Source organism: Diplotaxodon limnothrissa, linkage group LG17 (genome assembly GCF_057381915.1).
Source record: "Diplotaxodon limnothrissa isolate DT_005_m linkage group LG17, D_limnothrissa_male_GT1.1, whole genome shotgun sequence".
NCBI lineage: Eukaryota > Metazoa > Chordata > Actinopteri > Cichliformes > Cichlidae > Diplotaxodon > Diplotaxodon limnothrissa.
Window position 1 is genome coordinate 6,321,017 of NC_140612.1, and position 25,830 is coordinate 6,346,846.

At 41.6% G+C, this 25,830-nt stretch overlaps 1 protein-coding gene across 1 annotated transcript in view; it reads right to left on the reverse strand.

Moving 5' to 3' along the window:
- Nucleotides 1-8,591: 8,591 nt before the first annotated feature.
- Nucleotides 8,592-25,830, reverse strand: part of raver2 (ribonucleoprotein, PTB-binding 2) — a 98,227-nt gene continuing 80,988 nt past the window's right edge. The window contains exons 6-16 of the mRNA XM_085375846.1: nucleotides 22,803-22,923; nucleotides 19,640-19,722; nucleotides 19,424-19,522; nucleotides 17,763-17,874; nucleotides 15,858-16,216; nucleotides 14,419-14,527; nucleotides 13,775-13,956; nucleotides 12,973-13,083; nucleotides 11,976-12,077; nucleotides 10,526-10,744; nucleotides 8,592-9,037 (exon numbers count right to left, since the gene is read on the reverse strand). Of these exons, the coding sequence (XP_085231972.1) occupies nucleotides 8,897-9,037; nucleotides 10,526-10,744; nucleotides 11,976-12,077; nucleotides 12,973-13,083; nucleotides 13,775-13,956; nucleotides 14,419-14,527; nucleotides 15,858-16,216; nucleotides 17,763-17,874; nucleotides 19,424-19,522; nucleotides 19,640-19,722; nucleotides 22,803-22,923 (1,638 nt within the window). The 3' untranslated portion in view covers nucleotides 8,592-8,896. The remainder of the gene's footprint in view (nucleotides 9,038-10,525; nucleotides 10,745-11,975; nucleotides 12,078-12,972; nucleotides 13,084-13,774; nucleotides 13,957-14,418; nucleotides 14,528-15,857; nucleotides 16,217-17,762; nucleotides 17,875-19,423; nucleotides 19,523-19,639; nucleotides 19,723-22,802; nucleotides 22,924-25,830) is intronic.

Genomic DNA, 25,830 nt, shown 5'->3' on the forward strand with positions numbered 1-25,830 from the left:
CAATCAGCCCGACTGTTTTTTCATGTCTATTAACAACTCTTTTTTTTTTTTTGTTAAAGTTGCATTTGCACATAGTTTATCCAGAGCTCTAAAGTCTAAAAATCAACCACGCAACACAAGACTGGAGAGCATCCTTTAGTTCACATGTACAATCGTCAGGAGGCCGTCACATGTAGCTGGTGGTACAGAGAGGCACAGAAAATAAAGAAACTGCCCTTTATCTTATCAATCTAACCCATATAACAATAATCAATAACAAAAAAAAAGGAACTGGAACTCAACATTAGTGAAAGCCTTAAAAATACTATTTGTACTGTGAATGTTGGGAGGAAGATTATAATATTGCAACACAGGTTCTTTCTTTTTTTTAACAACATAGAGAAAAGAGAAGTGACACCAGTGAATCTTGACCTGTAGGTTGTGATGGGAGGCAAATGTTGAGTTACTACACTGCACCAAGCATTTGAATGCACAAATTAAAAACTCTCCAGAATGCAAAGGTTTGGTTCACAGTGAAACCAAAAGCCTGTAATTCTCCCCAAAAATCCTACTGTTAGCACAAATCATTAAGTATTAACAATGTGCCTTTTGTCCTGTTTTCCTCACAGTCTTCCTGTTAAAGGGGAGTTTTTCCTTCCCACTGTTGCCAAAGCTCTTGCTTATATGGGGTCATGTGATTGTTGTAGGGTCTTTACCTTAATATAAAGCACTATTTGTATAAATAAAAGTTAATTGAACAGAGCCAGCACCACAGCACCCCCTGGTGTATGTGTTTACACAGACACAGACTGCATTCATTGCAGTGTATCATCTTCAGCTGTGTGAAACTGCCAGACGTGTCACGGTTTCTACTTTCTGTTTGAAGGCTGAAGGCTACTGAGTATTCAGTCATGTCCAAGATACGTCTCTGAGTCCACAGTTAAGGCTGCTGTCTGGGTTTGTTGAGGAGGCTGGATGATTCACTCTACAGGCGATAAAATAACACGCCTAATTATATGAATGTCTTATTATGTCTTCATCGAGATTCAGCTCTAAACAGAAGAACTGTGCCAGAGCGAAGGGGGGGAAATGGTGTTCGAGAGTCCATCTAATACTCATACTCTACCAAATGAGAGGAGACATTTTCCAGTGTGCTGGAGTATGAGTATGTGTGTGTGTGTGTGTGTGTGTGTGACAGCTCTACAGGTACATGCAACATGCAGGAGTCTGGCAGACAGAAACACTTCACTGAGCAAGGAGACAAAATCTAAAAAAAAGAAAAAGATATTCCTGCAGGCTGAGTAGCTGAAGGCAGCTGGAGTTGTTTATCCACCGCTCTCTTTCTTTCAGCCCGTCTCTCCTTACTCCCATTAGCTGCCAGAAGCCCATTTTTAGAGAGCTCCAGCCCCATAAGCGCGTACACAGCGCCAGCTAAATTCACCCCACCGACTCAACTCATAATGTGCAAATTCAGGAACGTTAAGAAAGCTTCGAAACAAGGGAGGTATTTACTGAAGGGATGACAAATGGAAGTTTGGAAGCTGTGGCAAACACAGTTTAACGATGCATATCTGCTATTGGTAGATGTGCGATGTTCACGAACAAAGCAGAAGCGAAGGAAGAGCTAAAAAAATAAAAATAACTCTGGGCTTGAAGTGAGGATGGTGTAGCTGTTTCTGTAGCAGCCCCAAAGGACAAAACAGAGAGAGAGGAAAAAAGGGAAAAAGCCTAAATCTAGACATCCCAAAACAAACAGGTGAAGCGCTACAAAAACAGACACCAGCACACAGGATGGACTCTTTGACCTGCGCAGACAGGTGAAGACAGGGAAGAGGAACAACTGTACACTAGAGCTGGGCGATATGAGATTTTTTCATATCACGATATGTTTTTTTCATTTCAGGCGATAACGATATCTATCACGATATAAGCCAAATAACTATATTTGTAAGATTTAAATGTGCCGTTGCTCACAAGTAAAATGTGAAATAATCAGCAGCTTGTTTTTAAATATTTATTTCCCATAATAAGTTCAACAGGGTAGATGTACTTAAGGAACATGAGACTTTTTCAGATAAATAAAGGCAAATATTGCAAACTACACAAAAGACAGCCGCTAAAGCGTTTAAGTTTCAAAATAGAACAAACGAAACAGACTAAATTGTCAATTCCACTTAGAAACAAAGTATTAATTCTAAAAATAAATCTTAGTTTGTTTTACAGAAGAACAGACAAAACTGACTAACTTTTGTCAATATCAAATAAACTGAGAACTAAAAGGAAATTCTCAATCTCTCCTTGTTGTATAGCTGAGCTTTTCAAACAGTTTTAACAGTTACTTTAGTCTGACAAAAGCCGAATGACGAATTAGCGCTTCCAGTCAGAGACTGTCCACGTCCACACGTACACGGGTATTTTTGAAAACGGAGATTTTCCGTTTTCGTTTTAAAAAATAATCCCGTCCACACATAAAGGCAGAAATGAAGGAAAACGCTGCTATGAACATGCCAAAGCAGCAGGTGGCGCTAGATTCCTAACCGTGCAGAAATATTGGCCAATCAGAAATCTAGAAGCCTCGGTGGGAAAAAGTAAACAAAGCTGCGGCATAGAAGCAGAACCGAGTCGTATGTGTGGAGGGACAGTAACTGTGTGTATATGTAAGCATTTAAACACTGCAGAGAGTAGAATTAACAGTAACAGTATTGTAGAAATTCATTTCACCGAAACAATAACGTGGCGCACAGTGTGACGCATGCACCAGTTTATTGTATTTCCAGACTTGCTTTCGGCACAATTTACAGTGCACGCTACTCTGTTTTTTGTCAGACTTGAAATAGCCGAAATACCTTCACCCTACGGAACTTCTATGGCTCTTCCGTTCGACAATCTCTCCGGCATTGGAACCATCATCTGTTTTCTCTTCGGTCACGCTCGGTTGATTTTTCTAGTCGGTACACTCATTTCCTCCATTACCCGCTGGCTGCTTCCCAAACAAACACACGTGCGGCTTGGCACTTGTGCTGTACGTAACAAGTCACGCGACGTGACGCTGCGGCTGTGATTGGTTCGGCTCTGCGCTACTTAATTTGGATCGGCCGACCTTTTTTTTTTTTTTTTTTAAAGAGGACAAGAGCGGCGAGGTCTATCGCGATAGCTTAATTTCTCTATCGAGTAAAAGTTATATCGCGATAGATATCGTTATCGTTCTATCGCCCAGCTCTACTGTACACTGTATATTAAGCAAACAAAAATGGATGCCGTTTTGTGGGATAGCTTTCACAGTTTAGTGAAGCTGCAATCATATCCTGTTTTTTCTTGTCACTAAAAAAATTGAATCACACTTTATTAAAATACACACACTGAAGACGACCTGAAACAAGACAGTGAGACCTCAAGAGCAAAAAGTAGGATCGTTTTCTTAAACCAGAGGAGTCGCCCCCTGCTGGCCATGAAGATTTTAAAAAATGCAGGTCGACTTTTCAAAGGCCCATCTTTTATTTACAGTTTGTGAGCCTGATGGGCCTTGTAGCACTGCTCCTTATTAGTGCCCTTTAAAGATCCTGGGACTGTAACAATTTCTCTTGTAACCTTTGTGTTTTTGCATGTTTAACTTCATTGTTGTGCTTTCTCACACTTCTGTGCTTAGTCTAAAGGGGCCTCTGCACACTTTTATTAGATGCAAATGTAATCAATAACTAAAAACACTTCTTACAGAAGACGTTTGCTCTGTTTATCCCCAGTGGCTGACGAATAACAGCTTGAATAGTGGAAGGACAAGGTCTGTGTGATCTGGGCAGAGAAGGATAGCGGGGTGTAGGGCTGCTCAATTAATCGAATTTTAATCACGATTACGATCTGGGCTTTCAACGATCATTAAAAATGACTGAGCCGATTATTAGCCCCTCCCTAATTTATCCGCGACACCTTAAAGGCCGGTCCATGAAAATATTGTCGGGCATAAACCGGTCCGTGGCGCAAAAAAAGGTTGGAGACCGCTGATTAAGAGGACCCGAGGGAAGCTCGGAAAGCTAAGCAGAAGTTATTTGGAGAGTGACTGCCGTTGGTTGAAAAGAGAGTTTAAAAAAAAACTTCAGTGGTGTTGCACACTATTTTATATTATTTTTTTAAAGTCATTGTTAACCCTTTAAAGCCGGTCAGAGCAGTAAGCTCCGTTTTGCGTAACTATTGTTAAATCCCTGTAGAACCTGAACCGTGTAAGCTAGCGCAATAATTTGTTTTGCATATGAAACCGGAGGAGTTGTACTTACATCTTATGCCATCAGCTTGTCCTCGGTCACGGTTTCGTTCCACATAAAGCTTTGCAAAAATTGCATAAAAAGCGCTTGCAGGAACAAAAACATAATATTCCAGAAACACGCTTTGCCGTTCCTATCAGCTGTTCGTAACACTTCCCACAGTGAAATGATGCACATGCTGTTTTCTTTGCAAATTTGCATCATAGGATTGTTTTTTGTTTTTCCTGCAGTATATAAAAATTGCTGTATCTCCAAAATAAAACTATGAAGACACTCAAAATAAATTTCCTGTTGTTGTAAACTATTTTTTGCAACTTTATTGTATTTAAAGTTTTGAGGGATAAACCTCTTAAATTTCTCCAAGTAGAAATATATGTAAACAAAACAAAAGCGATTTTCAATTTTTTTTGTAGTTTATTGCACTTTTTTGCAATTTATGTAATTACTATGGACTTAATGCATACATATTATTAAAATATGGGCTATAACAGTTGTATTGATGTATAGCAACTTGAAATGCTCCCACAAATGGCACTACAGCATGTAAAAAAATAATATAAGCTCTGGTGGACTTGGTTCTATGGTAGGTCTTAAAGGGTTAAATAAATATCGTCAAATAATCGTGATCTCAATTTCAGTGAAAATAATCGTGATTATCATTTTTGCCATAATCGAGCAGCCCTAGCGGGGTGTGTTAGCTCAACAATGCCACCTGTTTAATGTTACACCGGCTAACATGGCTAACCCTGAAATATGAGAAGAAGAATAGAATTACTGCCAAGTCTTAATTAACCAGCACATTCAAATAATGGTACTGCTCTGAATCTCATTTCTTCACTTAGATTATTGGGGGCTGAGTTCCAAACTATTCAGACAATTCCCTCCTGAATTTGAAAACATTTTCTGGGAAGTTTTATAAATAAATAAACATGTACTTCGTTTATAGGTACTTCTGTGATAGAAAACGAGGTCTAAAAGATCCAAGCTTTATGAAATTGAATGGATTTAGTCCACAGTTTTCAGACGTTCTGCAATATTGTACATAGTAACGACACTACGCAGATAAAAAAGATGACACAACTGATGAAAAACCACTAAAATAATTCAGGCGTCACTGACTTTAGTAAGAGGATCCAGACTGGACAGACAGACAGGAAAGCAGAAAAGCAAACAGTGCATTTTAAAGTCTGCTGCCTCAGCTGTTCATCTACAAAAGGCCCTGCTCATAACACACACATAGACAGGCGCTTCTAACTTAAAAGAGGTGAAGGTGAGAGCTGTCACCTAACAAAAAAAGAATAAGAGCAGAGCTGGAGTCCAGCTGGCTGCCTTTATTTTATTTTATTTTAAAGCACTCGGTGCTGGGAAGCAAATCAAACTGTGGCCCCGAGACAGGCCGCACAGCCAACTAGTCCAGACGACCACATCGCCATAAAATCTACTGAAGCACTTTGAGCTGATTCGCAGGAGACCCGAGCGCAGCACAGTACAGCAGGTCGGAAAGTAATCTATTAAAAGAAGTGCTTGAAAGGGTCTCGTGAAAGCTGATTTGACTGCTGACACAGACTTCATGGGCCAAATGAGGTTCACTCTCCTTAATTTCTAACAAACGAGCCGTCTACGAGAACAGCTCAGCAGATAATGAATTTATCTAATGTGCTTTTAAATGTACAGGTATGTAACGGGGAGGTACTGGGACAGATGGTGTGAGAATGCTCACATGGTTTCAACTGCTCTACTCCTCCACCTCTGTGCCACGCAGCTCTCCACGTGTACACCTTTTGTTTCCCAGAACCGGCCAATCAGAAGGGAGGGTAGAGTTTTTAAGTCCGTGGATGAAGCCTAGTGTAGGCTGAGAATCATGCAAAGCTACTCTAGAGTCCAAGATCAACAACGTGGAGGTATGAGCAGAATAAGGGCACTTTAATCATTTGGATGATGATTAGGCTCCATGAGAGGTGTTTTGAGTCCCAGCTTTAGTTACAAGATTTCTGCCTGGTGACTTTTCAGTTTGTGCAGGTATATAAAGCTGCTGCTGTATTCAGGGTTGCACCCATGTTCTCAAAATGAACTTCAAAGAGAGGTTTAGGGGAATGTTTTGGCCCATCTTAAAGTTTCATAGCCTTTAAATGGCTAATAAAATAAAAATAATGATAAGAAAAGAGGCGGTCTGATAAAATGGGGCGGAGCTGTGAGATGGGGAAGTTGTGCGACAGTTTTCACTGACTTCACTGTAATCTGAAGACCTGCGACATCACGGAGCACGTGAGAGTCCATTTATTGCAAACCACAGAAAGCAGACAAAGACGGAACGGAAAACAGGAAGGTGAGCTTGCGTGTTTATTGCCCTTAATTTACCGTTGGTTTTTTTTCCCCACTGTAAGAACAATCCTGACATTCAGCACACCCGTCACACAGGCGGCAGCAAACTCACACCAGATTACTTGGACTAAACGAGTGTGTGAACATTATATATCACCAGTCACTGGTGTTCACACTAGTTGGGAGCGTGTGTTTTTCGGTGTGGCTGCAATAACAACATATGTATTTTTCTGCACAGGAATATTAAAAAAAATAATCGATTTTGTTTACACTGCAAACTTCTGCACAAGTTCTACATTCAACCTTCCAGCAGGAGAAGTGGGAACCTTAGTTATTGCCAGTTTGTTAGACACAGAGGGCCGCATGCACAAACCTAAATTCCAATGAATCGTAAAATTATGAATAAAAAGTAAAACCTCTCCTCTGTAATGAACACTGCACAAATTGCCTGGATACTGCCTGTGCCACAAATATCTCACCGGCAGAAAAATGCACATTAAAGTGGACCTATTATGGTTTTCTTCATCACATACAGCATCTATGCTGTGACAATAGTGTGTGCTCATATGAAATATGAAGACATTTTCAAATAATGAGGTATTTTGTTTTTGAGGACCAATCAGAATAAAGTCGATCAAAAGAGGGGGCGTGGTCTTGTTTCAGTCAGGGGATGAAGCCCAGTGTAAGCCTGTAAATCATGCAAAGCTACTCTAGCAGAGTCCAAGATTGTCAATGGTGGTAATGAGCAGAATAGGTCCACTTTGATAATTTACCCCAAAACACACACATAAAAAAGACCCTCCCTACAAGCATGAAATTAAAGTGCAGAAACTCACATGCAAAGCAGCATGTTAGTAGCATCTCGTGTGCAAAAAAAAGAAAAAGAAAAGAGCTGAAAACCGTACAGACCATCTTATACAGCATACAATCTTACTGTTTTATTATAACAGCGACTTATGCAATATGCACACCATGCAAATGTATCCAAAATGACTTTCAAATGTCACTGCCAGTTAAATCTCTCAGTAATGACTAAATGCTTTTGTTTTTGGCTAAAAACAAACCGCTTATATTGTTTTTTAAAGGTGATCCTGAAGCTGTTTCACCACTGCCAGCCATCAGTTGATCATTTCATCCAGCTAAGATTTGCTACTCACGAGAGAAGCAACAGCACATGTTTTTTAACAGCGATTTGAGTACAAGTTTATTCGCAAAAGCAAACACACTCGGAACCTGCTTTGATTAGTAAATTACTTGAATTGCCTTGTAATATTATTATATTACAAATATATAACAGTATAGGTATAAACAAAACAAATCAGACACTAAAAGGTTTTACCTTCATTCATGTTGTACAACAGGCTCGCAGAGGAGCTCAGAAACATCCATTGTATGTGATATTGTCTGTTACACATGGCTTTATATATTCTGTATTACACTGCACTATTTACACCAGCCTTTTATTATCCATCCAGTCATTGTAAGAAAAGTCCATTCATTGAGGGAAGCTTTAAATTAAGGGCTTTGATTGGTTTAGGCCCTTTGTTTTCCTGATGTGCTCCCAAACCTTGGGATTGAAATGGCTGACATTTCCTACAGATACAGCAGAGCGGCACACACACACGCGCATAAATACGCACACACGCGTACTCTAATTCTCGGGGGGGGGGGGGGGGGGGGGGGGGGTTTTAAAGAGTAACCTGGTCTAATAAAAAGAAAAGAGAAAAAAGAGGGAAGCGAGAACAAAAAGATGTCAGACTGGCTGACAAATCAAAGGGCGAGTGTGCGACATCAGACACGTTCAGTCTTTTGAAAAAAAAAAAGGGAGACTGGGATGGGGGGGGGGGGGGGGGGGGGTAGCTGGCCGCATGGCCAGTCCTAAGACAGTTTCAGAGGCAGACGGCGGGCCGCCCTGCTTGCAAATACAAAAGCTGCTTGTACATACAGATGCAATATACTTCAATTTACATGATATATTAGAAAAATTGTACAAGATAATAGTAGTTAAGTACAGTTAACACACTGACTGTGAAACAACAGCTTAAGTTAAAGAGTTAAGGCTTGAACAGGACAAAAATAACACTGTGTGTATATATATATATATATATATGTGTGTGTGCGTGTGTGTACATACGTGCCAAGATCAAAGAGCACTATGGCTTCATTTCACTCGAGCCATCTGCAAACCTAAATCTTTCAAACTCAACACTGACTTTTGTAGGACTGCAAAATGGCAGCCACAGAAAGGCCACTAGAGGGAGCTGTGACATCCAGCAGACATCCAGCTGTTTGCGCCTCCCTCCCCTAAGCTTTTAGGCTTCAAGGTGGTTCGGTTCAAACTAGAGCCTCTTCCTCTTAAAGTAGTCAGCGTACTGCCCCCCCAGGCCTTGCGAGTGCTGCCCGATGTAGGCCGCATCGGATGCCGTAACTTCCTGCACTGCCAGCTGAGGATACTCCCTCTTATGGCCCCTCGTCTGGTTCTGATGGGTTAGAAACAAGAAGAGAACGGGAGGCAGAGGTGAGGAGGGATTATGGACGTTTGACCTGGACGTGTATGAAAACACTTATAGTTGGAAAGTCACCGATAAAAACCATATATTTCATTTTCAAATACTAAGGAAATCTTTTTTTATGATCATGAAAGGGTTTATTGTTTATCCCGGGAATATTACTCTTTGTTTCAGACCATTTTACCAAAAAATATTGTTTTATTAATTTAATTCATCTCGGGACTTCGGTTGTCCACTACTATAAGTTTCTGTGGTCACTAAACATTGTTTTCTGCGTCTTACTAAAACAAGTGCAGCCTTGCTAACGATCTGCAGGAGATTAACCCTAAATTACTGAAATGATCAACTAACATAGAAGGTCGGTGACAAAGAAGCGTACAGGTTTGTGCAATTTTGACGAATAAGCAAAAATCCTGAATTTGCATGCATTTGTGTGTAGTAGCACAAACAAATGCAAATCTTTGAGGAGATGACGCTTAGCTCAGACGTCTGGCCCCGGTCTGTTTACGTCACTGTGCACTCTCTCTCGCTCTGTGAATCTCTTCCACCTCCGTGTCTCCTTGAGTGGCTTTAACGGCCTTCAACTATGCAGGGAAAAACATAAATAAAAGCTGCACTGAATGGTAGTCTACTGGTTGACTTGGTTGAGAGAAAAAAGAGGAAATAAATTTTTAGCAAGCAGCCTTTATAACACTGCACTGTTTGAAAGCAGAAACGTGTGGAGCTACTTGCAGCTAATGCAGACCAGCACAGACCTTCAAATGAGAACTGGTATTCAAATCACTGGCAGCACTGACATCAATCTGTACACGTCACACTGCTGCCTGGAGCTCAGCTTTATTGTTTTTAGTCACTGTTTTTGTGTTTGTTTCAGTCTAAAGTGCCTATTTCCTGTTCTTCTTTCACATTAAAAGGCCTACAAGGAAAGGAACCGATCCTAACATTTGACCCAGTATAGCAGCTTTTAATTTGAAACATCTATGCAGGGAGCATAGCATCCCAGCAATTTCTCTGCTTTTATTGTAAAGCAGTCGCACCCTCAGCAACTCTTTTTTTAAAGCTAACCACAGAAAAATACTCCTGCAGTACAGACAATAATCTCTACACACATTTCTTATACTAGCAACAATTGCCCTACTACACATAAAGGCATACAGAAAAGGTTAGCACAATATATCACTTTTCAATTCAGCAGGATGAGCAGCAACCCCCTCCTCCCAGATCCCCACTGTCAACAACGAGTGCAGCGCTCTAATATCAGAAGCTGTGGAGGAAACAACAATTCAACATTTCACTTAGCTGCAATATGAAATGTTGAATTGTTGTTATTTGGCCCAAGACGAGTGTGTCATGATTTCAAAAAGAAATGAAAAGGAAGGAGAAAAAAACCCTAAAAGAATGGAGACAAAAAAATGTGTTTCGTGTCTCATACGGGATCATGGATTGTTCTTTACTTACATAGTAATAGGTGTTCCAGTCCGCAGCAGCGGTGTGTGCGTGTGTGACAGGGTTCGGTGCGGCCGCAGATGGGTGCGGTGCCCCGAGGAAGCCCGGCATTAAGGGCAGCGTGCTGTAAGCTGGGAGCACGGCGGCGGCAGGTAGGACGGCCGGGGGAGGAGCCGCGCCATTACTGACCGCGTGCAGAGACACTCCCAGAGGCTTACACACCTCCACCTCCTACAGGAAACACAGAAACAAATAGTAGTAGCTTATTTATTGATATGATTCAAAGGTATACTCAGGACACCAAGGAAAATGGTCTCTGAAGCCGTTTTTTGTTGCCGTGTTACTGTTTAGGTGCTGACAGAATCTCATAACATGAGAAAATAATTGACAAAAGTGTTTTATTCATGTTAGCTTTTCTGCCCTCTAGTGTCTGTTATGAGGCACATCAGGTAGGCTCATTCAACCGGCTTCCCGTCACAGGGGCTTACTCTCCGAGGCAACCATCCCAAATCAAAATACTCATGCCGACATACACACAGCTCAATGTAACGCCTTTGTCAAATGATACGAAGGATTTCTCAGGCAGAGTTATCAAAATTTCCACGAGCTCAGGACGCCAGGGTCCAAGCTAGCTGTGCAATAAGATCTATGACATCATCTTCTAAGAAAACATCTTACATGCAGTCGTGTTTCCATTACGTCAGAGGACATTACTTTTGCCTTATACGTATTCATCCTGGAGCCTTACCCTAATTATTCCACCAAAAAGCATTTATGATTTACCTCAAAGAGACTTTTAGTCCCCAAAAGGGAGGCGAGTCCCCGATTCATCACAACGTGAAACTGATCTATGTCCCCCCCACAGGTAATGCACATATGCTCACATCCTCCAGCAGCAGCAGATAAGCCTGGATTTGGCTGCTCATTGTGTGTGGAGATGGCTGGCATCAGCTACTGGGTGCAGAGTGATGCGTTCCCTCTAACAGGGTATCGGTGTCGCCGAGAGGTCAACCTCTCCAAATAAACATGCGGATGAACTTCATGTTAGTGCCAGCGCGTGTAGATAGCTTACACTCTGTCTGCAGGATAGGAAGCTGCTTGGATTTTTCAAGAGCTTCACTTTGTATCTGTGTGTATGTGTGTGTGTGTGTCCGTATGGTCACGGACAATCTAAATGAGCTTATCTTACCCTAATATGAATTATTTGTATGTTCTAACTAATTTAAGAAGACAAATGAATAACTTGTGTAAAAATGCTTATCCCTGGGACACGCTGGGTTCGTTAGCTTTGCTGATACATGCATGATAACTGAAGTGAATGGGTACGGAGGCTGTGTGTGTGTGTGTGTGCTTGTGCACAGGATTTTGTTTTCTCTTCTTTTCCAAGCAGCTAGTTGAGGGCTAACACCTGGCCAAGGGAGCCATGTATGTTTCAAAGAGTTTATAGTGTGTGTGTGTTTACCTTGCTGGCGTAGCCCTGATTGGCTGTTGCTGGCTGGGAGTAGTATTGAGTGACTGCCTGCATGTAGGAACTGTAATCTCCATAGGTGGACACAGCTGGAGTCTAGAAAACAAGATTTCACATCCATTGTAGTTTTGTTGTGGGTTTTTTTACACTGCTCAAAAAAATTAAAGGAACACTTTAATTTTCAAAGGAACAAATTAGATCTCAAAGGGAAAAAAAAATCATGCTGGATAACGTGTTAGGAATAAAAGGATGTGATGGAAATGAAAATATTGACCCTGCAGAGGGCTGAATTCAAAACAAAAAAAAATTATTTTTTTTTTAAAGTGAAAAAATGGCAGCGGCCAGTAGACTTAGGTTGTCCGTGTTAAGGGCCTTGTCTCTGGAATCTCCTTCATGTTCTTAAGACTGTGCTGGGAGACACAGAAAACCTTCTGCCCATATGCCATCCTGAAGGAGTTGGACTACACGTGCAAACTCTGCAGGGTCCAGGTATCACCTCACGCTAACAGCAGCGACACTGACCCTAGCCAAATACAAAACTAGTGTCAAACAGTCAGAAAAGATGAGGAGGGAAAGACTGTGAGTGACCTCCAGCTGTAAAACAATTCCTGTTTTGTTAGTTGTCTCATTGTTGCTCCTCCAGTGCACCTGTTGTTAATTTCATTAACACTAAAGGAGCTGAAACTGATTAACAACCCCCTCTGCGACTGACCAGATCAATATCCCAGAAGTTTAACTGACCTGATGCTGCACTGATTGAAAAGTGTTCCTTTCATTTTATTTTTTAGCACTGCAGCTACTTTTTGTTAGTTGCAAAATATTTTATGTTGCTTGCACAAAGAACACATTTACAGCAAACTGAAGTGGGCCGGACTCTGATGCGAGGATGAAGAAATGAAGGAAATACATTTACATGGAAATACATGGATCAAACAAAAAACAACACGTGGCACAAATCCCACACGGTCACAAACAGGTGTGTGTTTGCCACCTGAGTGTGCTCCTTGCTGTAGTCTGCGGCCGTGCTGTCCTGTGGCGCGGCCGTGCTGTAGCTGTGGGCTTGTGCCGCCTGATAGTGCTGGTACCACTGCTGCATGGCCTCCTACGACACACACACATTACCAAGCATGAACAGTGCTTTCTTGTCTTTGCGTGATTGTTTTTTTTCTTTTTTCTTTGCCACCTTTCAATTTTATGAGTCTCATTAAGTATTGTTCCTGCTCTCCAGCGTTTTGTTCCTCTGTCTTTGTCTTTCCAGACAAATTAAACCGACCGTTTTATTGGTTATCTAATCATGACTCATTTGTTTGGATGAGTAGAGTGTAATTAACATTTCAAATGGGGTTTGGTACTTGCTGCGAGCATCAGATATGTCACCTACTGCTGGAGGAGGAAGAAGCGCAAAAAAGAAAGAAAGAAAGATGACAAACAAGCAGTAGAAGGGCTTTGGGACTTGTTCTGAGTGGAGTGTTAGGCGTGAGAAGGAGAGCAGGGACAGATGGAGACACGCAGTGCTCACTGCCAAATCCACTCTCATTCTGTCTGTCCAAATATCCATACCCATTCCCATCTCTTCCACCACCCTGCCTCCCCTAGTTACAGCTCATCCTGTCTCTGCTGCACCCATCCAGCCGCGCTTTGTGTATCCATCCATCTACTCAGCAACACATGCATCAATAGCATATTTGAGGCCCAGTAATGCCTGTTCACACTAACTGAATGTACAGACCCCAAAATTCAGCATTCATATTTGTGTGTGTGTGTACACACGTGCATGTGTTGTAGGGCAGCACCTGTGTGTATGCTTGGTTGTACTGGCTGTAGTCAGTGGAGGAATCTGTGGTGTACGGGGCAGCGGTCGTAGCTGCTGCACTGTGGGAGTAGGAGCCGGAGCCCTGGGAGACCACAGGAGCGACTGAGCTGTTGTAAACTGCAGCGCTGGGTTGTCCTCCCTGGGCTTTGCTGCCCACTGAGCCTATGGAAGAGTAGAAGGGAGAATGGACGACAAATGATGTGTTAATAATCATAATGATGTGGGTTATCACACAAACTGCCCTTTTTTGTAATTTAGTGTATTTTTATAATATTTCCCCACACCTCTACACAATAAGTTAAATATTGGAAGAATTAGAGACAATTCAGTAAATAGAGACAATTATAATCTAGAACCTGTTTCATGTTGTTCATGATTGAGATGCTCTTGGACACTTCGTACGTGTCTGATATGAGGTTTCCAACTGATTTTATTCATTTTAGTGTTTAAAACTGATCTGATTAACAGAGGTGGTAGAATTGATCACCGGCTGACCTGAATTGCTCTTCTTGAATAAAAAAGCTTGACTAATAAATGAGCACAAAATGCTTTTAAGTGCTGCAAAAGCCAGGACGTGAACTCTGGTGCAAAAACTTTATGGTTGTTGTGCGATCGTGTGCTCACCTTGCAGAACTACTCCTGGCATTACACTTGCCAGGTTTAGGTAAGGATTAGAAGGCAGCCTGACTTCTTTAGGAGGATCGCCCAACAAAGAACTCTGTCCACTGTTTACCTAAAGAGAGACAGGTGAATATAAAACGTATTATTCACACTGCCACCAACAGGAACTGCAAATAAAAATCAGGTTTTCGTTTTTAGAGGTGTTTGAAGGCAATTACAGCTACTTTGCTTCATCTTTATTCCAAACATGTATCACATTGTAGATTTAATGAAAAATACTGTGCTACACAAATTCTAAAAAATACTGATTATACAAACTTTACATGAGGCTCTAAAGCTGACTTTTGTGAGCTACTGAAGAGCTAAAGTGATGGTGGAAACCTGCGAGGATTGTCCTCTCTAGTAATTACACTTTCTCTCTATTAAAGGGACTTCAGAGAAGACAGTACTGGGACTGGAATCGTGTCCCCTAAGAACCTCGGCACTGTGATTATTTCTGTACACAGACTTATAAGAGATAATGATGTTAGTGTAGTCGTACTGTATTTAATCCTGGCCGAGTCTAGGAGATTTAAGGAGGTGTTTTAGAAAGAAAACAGGCAGGTGGGTACAGGTTGCATTACAGGCATTTTCCAAAGGTAAAGCGCTCAAGGGACTGAGGCTGTTTATTCAAAAAGCTCCCTTGATATTGTGTGTTGAGGTTAAAAGCAGACAACACTAATCAGGAATAAATACTCCCTCCCCCCAAGAGACAGAGAGACTGAAGGGTAGAAGGAGTTAGGACCATAACAAGCATTTCTAGAGATAAGTTACAGATCGGTTTCACGGAAAATATCAACAACTTGCATCACAGTTGGAGTTCAAATATTAATTTGTGCAGCAACGTACACATAAATATAGAAATTCAAGAATTACACCAATATCTCTAGAAACTTCCACCAAACATTTGATCAGGCGACAATTATGTAATACTGACAACGAGGGCCAGGTAATGCTGCCTGGTTTGTGAGTCTGTCAAATTACACATTTTGAAATGTTAAGACTGTATATAAATGATGGACGTAGCCAAGGGGACATCATCAAATGCTTTGTGAGCATTTTGACTGTTGCCATCTTGATATCTTTTTAAAAGCACACATCCAATTAAGGAGACGATCCGAGTAAGCGAGAGCACTGCAAGGTCATAATTTGGCAAATTTTCAATCACAGGGTAGCTCCGCCCTAAAGCATCCAAAAATCAATATCATGTTGTATTAAGTAAGAACTGAAACGGTGTAATGATTAGAACATGTTTTACTTAGATCATCCATCAAATGAGACATACAGGCCCAGTCTAGGTTTATAACTGGACTTCCTTTCAGACTTGGAAGGTCATCTTTTATTTACAGTCTAAGTATTTTGTATTTGCTTCACGCATGCAGATTTTCGGTCGGTGTCCTCACCAGGGGGCAGCTGTCTGAGCTGTTGTGCTGGCCTGTTGTCGTGTAAACTCCTCCAGGGGGTTTAGGCGGAGGCGGGCCAAGGCCCGAGTTACTTATACCCAAGGAATAGCTCTGTCCCTGCGGTTGGGCGCTCACCATCGTCCCTGGAGGAGCTGGCTGCCTGTTGTCACAGGAGGTGGAAGAGGAAGAAGAGGAGGAAGAAGAGAAGGAAGCAGAGGGGGTCGTAGTCACAGAATGGGTGCTGTGGCTAGGTAGGTCTCCTCCTACAGCCCGACCCTGGAGGTACGGCATGACACCTGCTGCTGAAACCACTACTGTGGCATTGTGGGTAGATGCTGGAACTGACTCCTGTCCCAACTCTGTAAGGGGAGATGACAAGAAAGCAAAAAAAACAAAAAAACAGGAGGAAATGAAAGGAGAGGTGAGTGATAACAGAAAGTTGAAATTCAAGAAACAGTAAAGTAAAAACATAGTATACAGAAAAAAAGGAAATGAAATGAAGGGAAATAAAGGCACGGTTGGGAAAGATGCCAGATAAACATGCGAAATGGCTTTCACAGATGACCATCAGTGTCTCCGTCTCCTCAGGACACAGACGAATCGCTCAAACGGCTGGAAACTCCGCCTGGCCGTCTCTGCAGAGCCAGCTGTAATATTTGAGAGCAAGTTTCCCGCTCATACATCACTGCTTATCGTGTTTATTTACAGCCTGCCACTTAGCTCTCCACAATCCCAATATTTCACTCACTCCAGGGTTTAATAACACAAATATGTACACATGCAACATAATCCCATACAAATGCACACAGGCCAAAAAAACAAACAAAACACAAACATATAAGTAAAAGATGCACACACACACACACTAAACGTGAACATACACAGTGGCACTTATTATAAATCCAATATTGCTGTGACAAATGGCCTCCATCGCACAATAAACGAAACCGCTCTAACAAGCCTTGAGCCAACATTCCCCAGCAGACACGCGCACCGACAAGAGACACGCACGTTCGTATGCAAAATTGCAAACTCATGCATCCAATCAAAGAGGGACACACTCACAGTGGTGCACATGGGCATGATTGTTTGTTTTTATGCACATAAAAAGTCTGCGGTATATCATTTCCATTTAAAACAACACAGCTTTTCTCAGCTGGAGATTTGAATTGTAAATCTGCTGCAGCTTCCTGCTCCGCACTGTAACGTACAGCTGGGCGAAATTCAGCAGTCTTTACAGGGACAAGCCCGACACACGGGTCAGAATTAGGAAAAGGACCCACAAAATTTATGGCTTTCACTTTAACATGAACAATATTTTTCTGGGACCTTAGAGCCTTCATTATTAACATGTAAAATAGAACAGATTCTGGATTTGGCAGAGAGAACAGACCAAAAGGTTACACTGTAAACAGTAAATCATTGATTTTTAGAAAACTGGTACGTGGAAAAATAAAGGTGGTGTTGTAGGAGCGCTACCAAGTTAAAATGTTAATAAGGTCTGAACCAGCGACCTTCACAGACCTTGTCAAGCAAATGTGTAAACCGCTGCACTCTGGAGCCACACAGTTAGTTAAACTATTAATATGCTCCCTCTCAAGAAAAAGACAAAAGTAGTAGAGCAAGAAAACCAAAAACAAACACTAAATTAGGTATTAACCAAAGCCTGAATGCTTCAGTGTGATTTAATTTGTTTGCAATAATTAAATGAACTCATCTGATCAGGGTGCTTGTTACTCATTTACCTGCTATTAAGGGGTCGCCACAGTGGGTAATTAACATTTTGATTTCTTACACCGGACGCACTTCCTGACACAACCCCACAGAGATTTGTGTCTACTCTTAAATTGTGGCTGTTTAGCGTGTTAGGTAAATGTAAACCACTACATAATGGAACCCGTTTACCTGTAGGAGAGTCTCCCAGGAGGCCTTTCCCCAGCTGCACGAGGCCTGGAGGTCGCAGAGACAAGGCTTTCTGCATGAGCAGTCTGGACGGGTCCCCGAGCAGACTGGAGACCTAATAAAGGGGAAATGAAAGAGGAGAAGGAAGAGTATTACAAAAAAAAAAAATGGAACAGAAAAGCAAAATCAAAGAACAATATCATAAAAAACAAAATTGGAAGAGCATGAGCGAGATGGTCGTTATAAACCAAACAGAATCCACCATGGAGGGCTGTGCTAGCTATACAATGGTGTGTAAAGCAGATCCAGAGCATCCAATCCACAAAGGTTTTAGAATTACCAGGACCTGCTCACAGATTTCTCAGAATATGCAGTCTCATCTTTATAAAAGTCCAAGTGGCAATCTCCGGTACTGAAAATGAAGCCAGCGTTGAAGTTCCCAGAACTCTAGTTCCTCCAAGACCAACACCAAGAACGAGTCATTCCCCATAGAGTTCAAATGCCCAACTTCAGAGATTAAATTAAAATGTCCTCACAAAAAAGAAATGAATAAAAATTAATAGTAATACTTGGATATTCCACAACAATTACAAAGCAATGAAACTAACTCTTGGGACATGGAACTTCACCTCTTTGGTTGGGGAAGAAGACAAAGCTAACACGTGAGGCTGAGAAATATCATCAGGCTCACCTCAATGTACAACATGGGCTCTCGAGCCTCCTGGACAAGGGCTAGACTTAATGTTCCAAACCGGAGTTGCCCTTGGCAAGAGGAGGTGTGGACAGACTCTTATCTCTTGCAGTCTGACAGAGCAAAGCGGATTTTACCCGTCAGTCAGTCTCCCTACAGGCACATATGGTCACAAACTGGGTAGTGACTGAAAGAACATATACAAGGGGTGCAAATGAGTTTCTGAAGGGTGGGTGGGCTCTCCCGTAGAGTTTGGCCATTCAAGTAGGAGTAGCAGAGCTGCTACTCCTCTATATCGAAAGGAGCCAGTTTATTTTGCTCAGGCATATGACTTGGATGCCTCCTGGGTGAGATATTCTGGGTATATCCTACAGGGAAGAGGCCTTGGGGCAGACCAAAGACATACTAGAGAGATTACATCTCTGGGCTTGCTTGGAAACACCTCAGTGTCCCTCTGGGTGAACAATAGGAAATAGGACTGGGTTTAACTGCTTAGACTGGAACCTGGACCCAGATAAGCATGTAGAGGATGGATGGATGGACATGCCAATTGAAAGCTTAAAATGGTCCTCCTTGTTAAAGTTATGGGTTGATTAAGTTTTTAAAAATATGTAGAGATAGAATCCAGTATGCATTGCAATCATTCAGCTTAAAAAAGAAAAAAGATAAAGAAAGAAAAAAAAACATCAAATACTCCAAACATCAGTACCCATGACATTTAACTTTCACTTCAGCAACACAAAAAATATGCAAATGAAAACACAGACAGAAACTCATCACCTCAAGGTCTCACTTTAAACAGAAAAGGAGAAGCAATTAGGTTGCATGATTTCGATGTGGTTTCGTTTTCCCGTGCATTAAGTGCTGGAGATAAAAACATAAGGGCACATATGCACATGCCCCCAACTATGTTTAACCCTCAGCACTAGCATATGCAAATCATCACACACAGACACACAAACAGGTGTCTTACGCTGCTGATGCGTTTGTCTTTGATGTGTAGAAGCTGTTGCTGTGCCAGCTGCATGTGCAAAAGGTTCTGGAGGACTAGTCCATTTCCAAACATAGCATTCTGCAGGGTAAAAGAAAAGGACATCAGAATACACACACACACACACACACACACACACACACACACACACACACACACACACACTAAACAATTCAGAGATTTAGATGTTAGTGTGACCTGGTGTGCTTTTCCCAGTGTGAGCAGGGCTGTAGTGAGGGGAGGTCTGAGGAACGGCAGGCTGGTGTGACGCCCGTATTTTCCTAAAACCATAGTCAAACAACAAAGAGAAACACCAGAGCCTCCATTAGTGATTTGCTTTTTTTAAAGTCTCCACCAAAGTACTAATCAATCATCATCTCAACAGGCACACACAGGCGAAATTACAAGTCAGACAACCGATCCATCAGTCATTTACAACACATTTCAAGCAATCACACAGCTGGCTGTTTTATAACAAGCACCAGTAAAGCAATACTGGGATATTATGCAAGCACAAAGCAAATTACCTCCCACATAACTTTAACTTTTTTCCCCTCAAAACTTAATTTCTATTTTGGTGTTGAAGACAGATTTTAAAAAGAGCTCTAAAAACAAAAAAATGTAAACTCCTTTATATACCAAAATATTCTAGGGTCAAATGTGAGGCCATCTGTCCAATAGATAAGCTTGGCCCAAACCGGCTGATGCAATAGGACAAGGAAGTGCAGCAGCAAATCTGCAGCAGAATGGCTGAAGAGTAAAAACAATCTAGTTGTTGTAACGGCCTGACAAAAGACAAACAATTAAGCAGATGAATTTGTGTTAAGCTCACCAATAGATATTTCATCTTAAGTACTTTTGCCCTTGTATGTATATATGCAGAGTATATAGGATTAATTAGTCATACTTCCTGATGATTTAATGTTTATCATCCACTGATATGGTCTCTTCCTGGCATTAGAGATTTACTTTTCAGGACTTGAGTGCAAATCACTTTTGCAATGCTCTTGGTCTTATTATTTTCTGATTTGCAATCTCCAATTAATTTGTTGTCCAGTACACTTCTCACAGTAAACACCTCCAAGGCCAGCTCTCGCTGTGAAAGTGACACCCCACTTGATAGGACATCCAGTGAGAAGTCTTATCACACAGAGTAATGCATTAACAAGTTTCCTTTTGCTCCCCTTGAGCAATACCTCCTGTAGTTTTCTATACCCTTTTTAAGGGCAACTACATGTTTGTAAGGAGAGACATTTGTGCTTTCTTTAATGCACCTTCTTTAAAAATACATCACAAAATCCAGTGCAATGCCAATTTCTACATTCAACAGACTTCCTGTTTGTGATTCATAAAAACGAAATCGATCACACTGATCTGCACCCATGCCACAGATGCACAGCCTTTCTTCTGCTTCTTTTGTGCATGCGTGGTAACACAAGCCTTGGTCATAATAAATGTAAGCGTCAATGCTAATGGTAGCTTCCTCCAGAATAAGTAGAGAAAGTTTAACATTTAATCAAGATCCTAATTTTAGACTTTAATTGTGCATACTCTTCTTTAAGAGAGCTCCCCCACCTCTCTCATTTTCTCTCCTTCCTGTTCTCATTTCTTCCCCTAATGTCACACGATTTCATTTTAATACCTGATTAGCCATTCATCAAATAATGAAGCCACTGCCGAGGTGATTACAGTATATAGGAGGGCCTGGCAGAGGGAGACTCATTCAGCGGAGCTTTGATTGCCAGCCATGCCCTGTAGTCATGATCTAGTTTCTGCCCAGATCATTATCACCAATTTCATCATTTTATATTTGTCTAAATGTTCATATTGACTTGTTGTATAGTGCTTACATTTGTTATCCCACCTCCCAATGGAATGTTTATGCCACAGCTGCCCTTAATTAATAGCATTGCTAATTACCTTTTATGTTCCTATCATGGTTAATCTGCCAGTATGCACAATAGGCCTGTGACATCGTCCACAATAACACCAGTATAAATTATTGATGTGATATAAAAGTGCCATATGCCAACATCAAGATGAGCAGTTACAAGGTTCAGTTACTATAATTATTAAGTGTTAGCAGTTATTTTATACTTATACTTAAAATTTTCCGGGGAAAATACTGCCTAGGCTATTTTCATGCTTACATTTGAAAATGCTCATCAGCTAGTTACATTTATAAATGCTGCCAACTGCATGCTTTTTCTAAATTGATAGAAATATTGATACTGCATAGCATTCTTTAAATATTGTGACAAAATGATGAGCTTAAAAATCCCCCACCCATAATGCGGAAGCTCTTAATTAAAATTTTAATGCTAAAATACCATAATTTTTAAGTTTTATGGTTTTTCAAAAAAGCTGAAAAAATAGTAAACCAACTGCAGAGGCTTCTGAGGCCTGAAGCTTTTCCATTCCTGCTTGATGCAGGTTAAAAACATTCTGGGCATTTCATAATGCCCAGAATGTTTTTTAGATGAATGACAGCTGTGGACTTCAAGCAGACCAGTTTATCACCTGGAATCTTTCCCTGTGGAGCCATGCAGGTTCAATGTGAGGAGGATACATCTGGCACCATCTTATAGCATTAAGCAAACGTGTATGCACCAAAAAGCTGTTCTAAAGCTGTACATATCATTTCAGCATTAATAAGGCTTTGACAGATGTACAAGCTACCCATGTCATGTGAACTAATGCACCTGTACACCTACAAAGAAGCAGTCTTTTTCAGATTTGATTGGTCAGATGAAAGTATAGTTTTCCCCTTCAACTCACCTCAGTCTTTTATAGTGGAGGATGATGTTCATTTGTTTTTTAATTGCATTATAGAGTTTTAACTTTCATTTTCAGATGCCACAGCCTGCGTTCAGTGTTCCTGAGCCAATGCTTGGATTTCCAATTCACTGTCAGATAATCCACTATCCAGATGTTAGGTGTTTTTTTGTTTTTTTCCCAGATGTACAACTTTTTCAATGTTGCCACAATCTCAGCTAGCATGTAGCATGCTATGCTAGCATGATATTTAAAGAGAAACCACTTAAAAAAATAAAACACCAGTTCTAACTCCTCATATGTTGCCTTTCTTTTTTAAATATATATATTTTTAAAAAAATCGAGAAACAGAACTTTCATCATACAATGTTTAAAAATTATTTTGGAAAAAGAATTCACAGGTTTTAGGCTGTAAATTTTGTGACACCCCATCCTCAGGATTTTCCCGCCCACTCAACGTTTTTAAGGAAATCATCATCATGCCAACACACTTACCAGGAACATAGGAACAGCCAGAAATACTTTTTACATATTTCTGTACAATACTTTCGTTTCACAGATTTGAAATGTAGACTATCCAGCATACCTCCTCTTTTCCCAGTGTGGTACGGTCTCATGAGTATCTGCAGAGCAGCGGGGTTCGTCATACTGGTCAGCAGCTGGGCCAAGTTTGGTTCTGGTAGCAAACCTTTCCTGTTACTCAGAATCTGGAGACAAAACAAAAAACACAAAAAGCAAGTGAGTGCAACAACACGTGACTAGATGTGTGCATGTGTGTATCTGTGTATGTGTGGAGTACAGTATCTGTTTTGATCTTGTCATTAGGAGCCCCTGATGGCTTAAGTAATCATTACACTAGCTTACATCATCAGGATATGGCTGCAATGTCAGCAGAGGGGAGACAAAAGAAAAAAGGCAAGAAAAAATATAAAAGGACAAAGCTGGGAAACGACAGCAGCAGGAGGGAGAGAAAGGACGGGGGAGAAAAACAAGGACGAGAAAGTGTCTGAAGGAAAAAATGTTTTTTAGAGACTTGGGAAGGCCACTTTTATTCACAAGTTTGTATCATATTTGAAAAACAGCTTTTTTCACAGTCTGCTGCTGTGCTGGAACTTGGCTAAAGACGCACATTATGACACATTACATGACTGCTGCCTTTCCAGCATCAAATTCTGTGCTGACACAAGATGACAGCTTATAGTGAGATGGCCAATATTTATTTATTTTTATTAAGGTTTCAGAGGGCGTTACGGTCGTTTCAAAAGAAACGGACACAAAGAACAATCTTTCAGAAAATGTCTGTCACACATGTAGTTTAGCTCACGGTTTGGGAGCGTCTGCCTTGAACTTAAATACGTCACTTCAAAAGAATATCTGATCAAAGCGCAGCTTTTTAAAATGTAATCCTGCGTCTTGTGCATGGCTTTCACAAATATATACATAACAAATAAGTCTGACGCAAGAATATCATCCTGTTATTATTTTCATTGAAATTTGTAAAGATGATTAGTAAATCATAGTACCGACAGAAAGCAATAAAATAAGGGAGAGGGGGAAGTTTGATATGCAATCGCCTAGATTGCTCATAGAAAACTGGACCTGCCAGTCTAAAAAGAAAAAGAAGAGACTCCATCTTAGGCCTGTGTAGCCTTTGGTGTTTATCAGAGCAGAGTTGTAAAAGAGGTATAAGCACCGTTGGCTCACAGCAAGAAAGTCCTAGGTGGCCTGTGCCTGTTTTCTTCCAGGAGGTCTGGTTTCTTCTGCCCTCATGCCAAGTTAATTCTCCTGTCAGTGTGAACTTCCACCAAGGCTTACAGCTGGAGCTTGTCCTCCAGCCCTGCACACTGCTTAGAATGAGTAAAATGCAGAGAGCAAATTTCTCTACAATAACACACTGACCCCACCCCTGACTGCTGTGGAATTCATTTGTTTAAAGTGCAACAGCTCTGCTTTTCCTAATCTTCTGTCATATGTACAATGGTGGATGTTCAACTGAGGCACATGGTTCCAGCTGTGAGCACAGAAGCCCCACCCACCAGCGGTTTAGGCCTTCTGTTTAGAAGGTGCAACCAATCAGGAAAAAACGTGATAAAGGGTGGGCTTAGAGGAGCTGCACCAAAGACCAGTGTAAGATTTACGAGGACTGTTTTGCATTACTACAGCTATAATAAATATATATATATATATATATATATATATATATATATATACATATACAACTACCGACATATACAACTACCGACCAATAACCTGCCTCAGTACTACATGGAAGCTCCTGTCAGGCATCATATCGGCTAAGATGAACAGGCACATGGGTCAATACATGAGCGGGACACAGAAAGGAATTGGCAAGAATACCAGAGGCGCAAAACACCAGCTACTGGTAGACAGAACAATCAGCCGAGACTGCAAGACCAGACTGACCAACCTGTGCACTGCCTGGATTGATTACAAGAAGGCCTATGACTCAATGCCCCACAGCTGGATACTGGAATGCCTAGAATTGTACAAGATCAATGGGACCTTAAGAGCCTTCATCAGGAACTCAATGGGGATGTGGCGTACAACACTAGAGGCCAACTCCAAGCCCATAGCACAAGTTACCATCAAGTGCGGGATCTACCAAGGAGATGCTCTGTCCCCACTGCTGTTCTGCATAGGCCTGAACCCCCTCAGTGAGATCATTAACAAGACTGGCTACGGATACCGACTACGGAACGGAGCAGTTGTCAGCCACCTCCTGTACATGGATGACATCAAGCTGTATGCCAAGAGTGAACGAGACATCGATTCACTGATCCACACTACCAGGCTATACAGCAATGACATTGGAATGTCGTTCGGACTGGAGAAGTGTAGTCGGATGGTAACAAAGAGAGGGAAGGTAGTCAGAACTGAGGGGATTGAACTACCAGAAGGCAACATTGCAGACATAGAGGACAGTTACAAGTACCTGGGGATCCCGCAGGCAAATGGGAACCATGAAGAGGCCGCTAGAAAGGCTGCAACCACCAAGTACCTGCAGAGGGTCAGGCAAGTCCTGAGGAGTCAGCTGAATGGTAAGAACAAGATCCGGGCCATCAACACATACGCCCTGCCCGTGATCAGGTACCCTGCTGGGGTAATAGGCTGGCCAAAGGAGGAGATAGAAGCCACTGACATAAAGACAAGAAAGCTCCTGACCATGCATGGAGGGTTTCACCCCAAGTCCAGCACCCTGAGGCTGTACGCTAAGCGGAAGGAAGGGGGCCGGGGACTGGTGAGTGTCAGCACCACAGTCCAGGATGAGACAACGAACATCCAAGAATACATTGGGAAGATGGCCCCAACTGACCGAGTGCTCAGTGAATACCTCAGGCAGCAGAAACCCAAGAAAGAGGAGGGAGACGAGGAACCATCATGGAAGGACAGGCCCCTGCACGGTATGTACCACCGGCAGATAGAGGAGGTGGCTGATATCCAGAAATCCTACCAGTGGCTGGACAAAGCTGGACTGAAAGACAGCACAGAGGCACTAATCATGGCAGCACAAGAACAAGCTCTGAGCACAAGATCCATAGAGGCTGGGGTCTATCACACCAGGCAAGACCCCAGGTGCAGGCTGTGTAAAGATG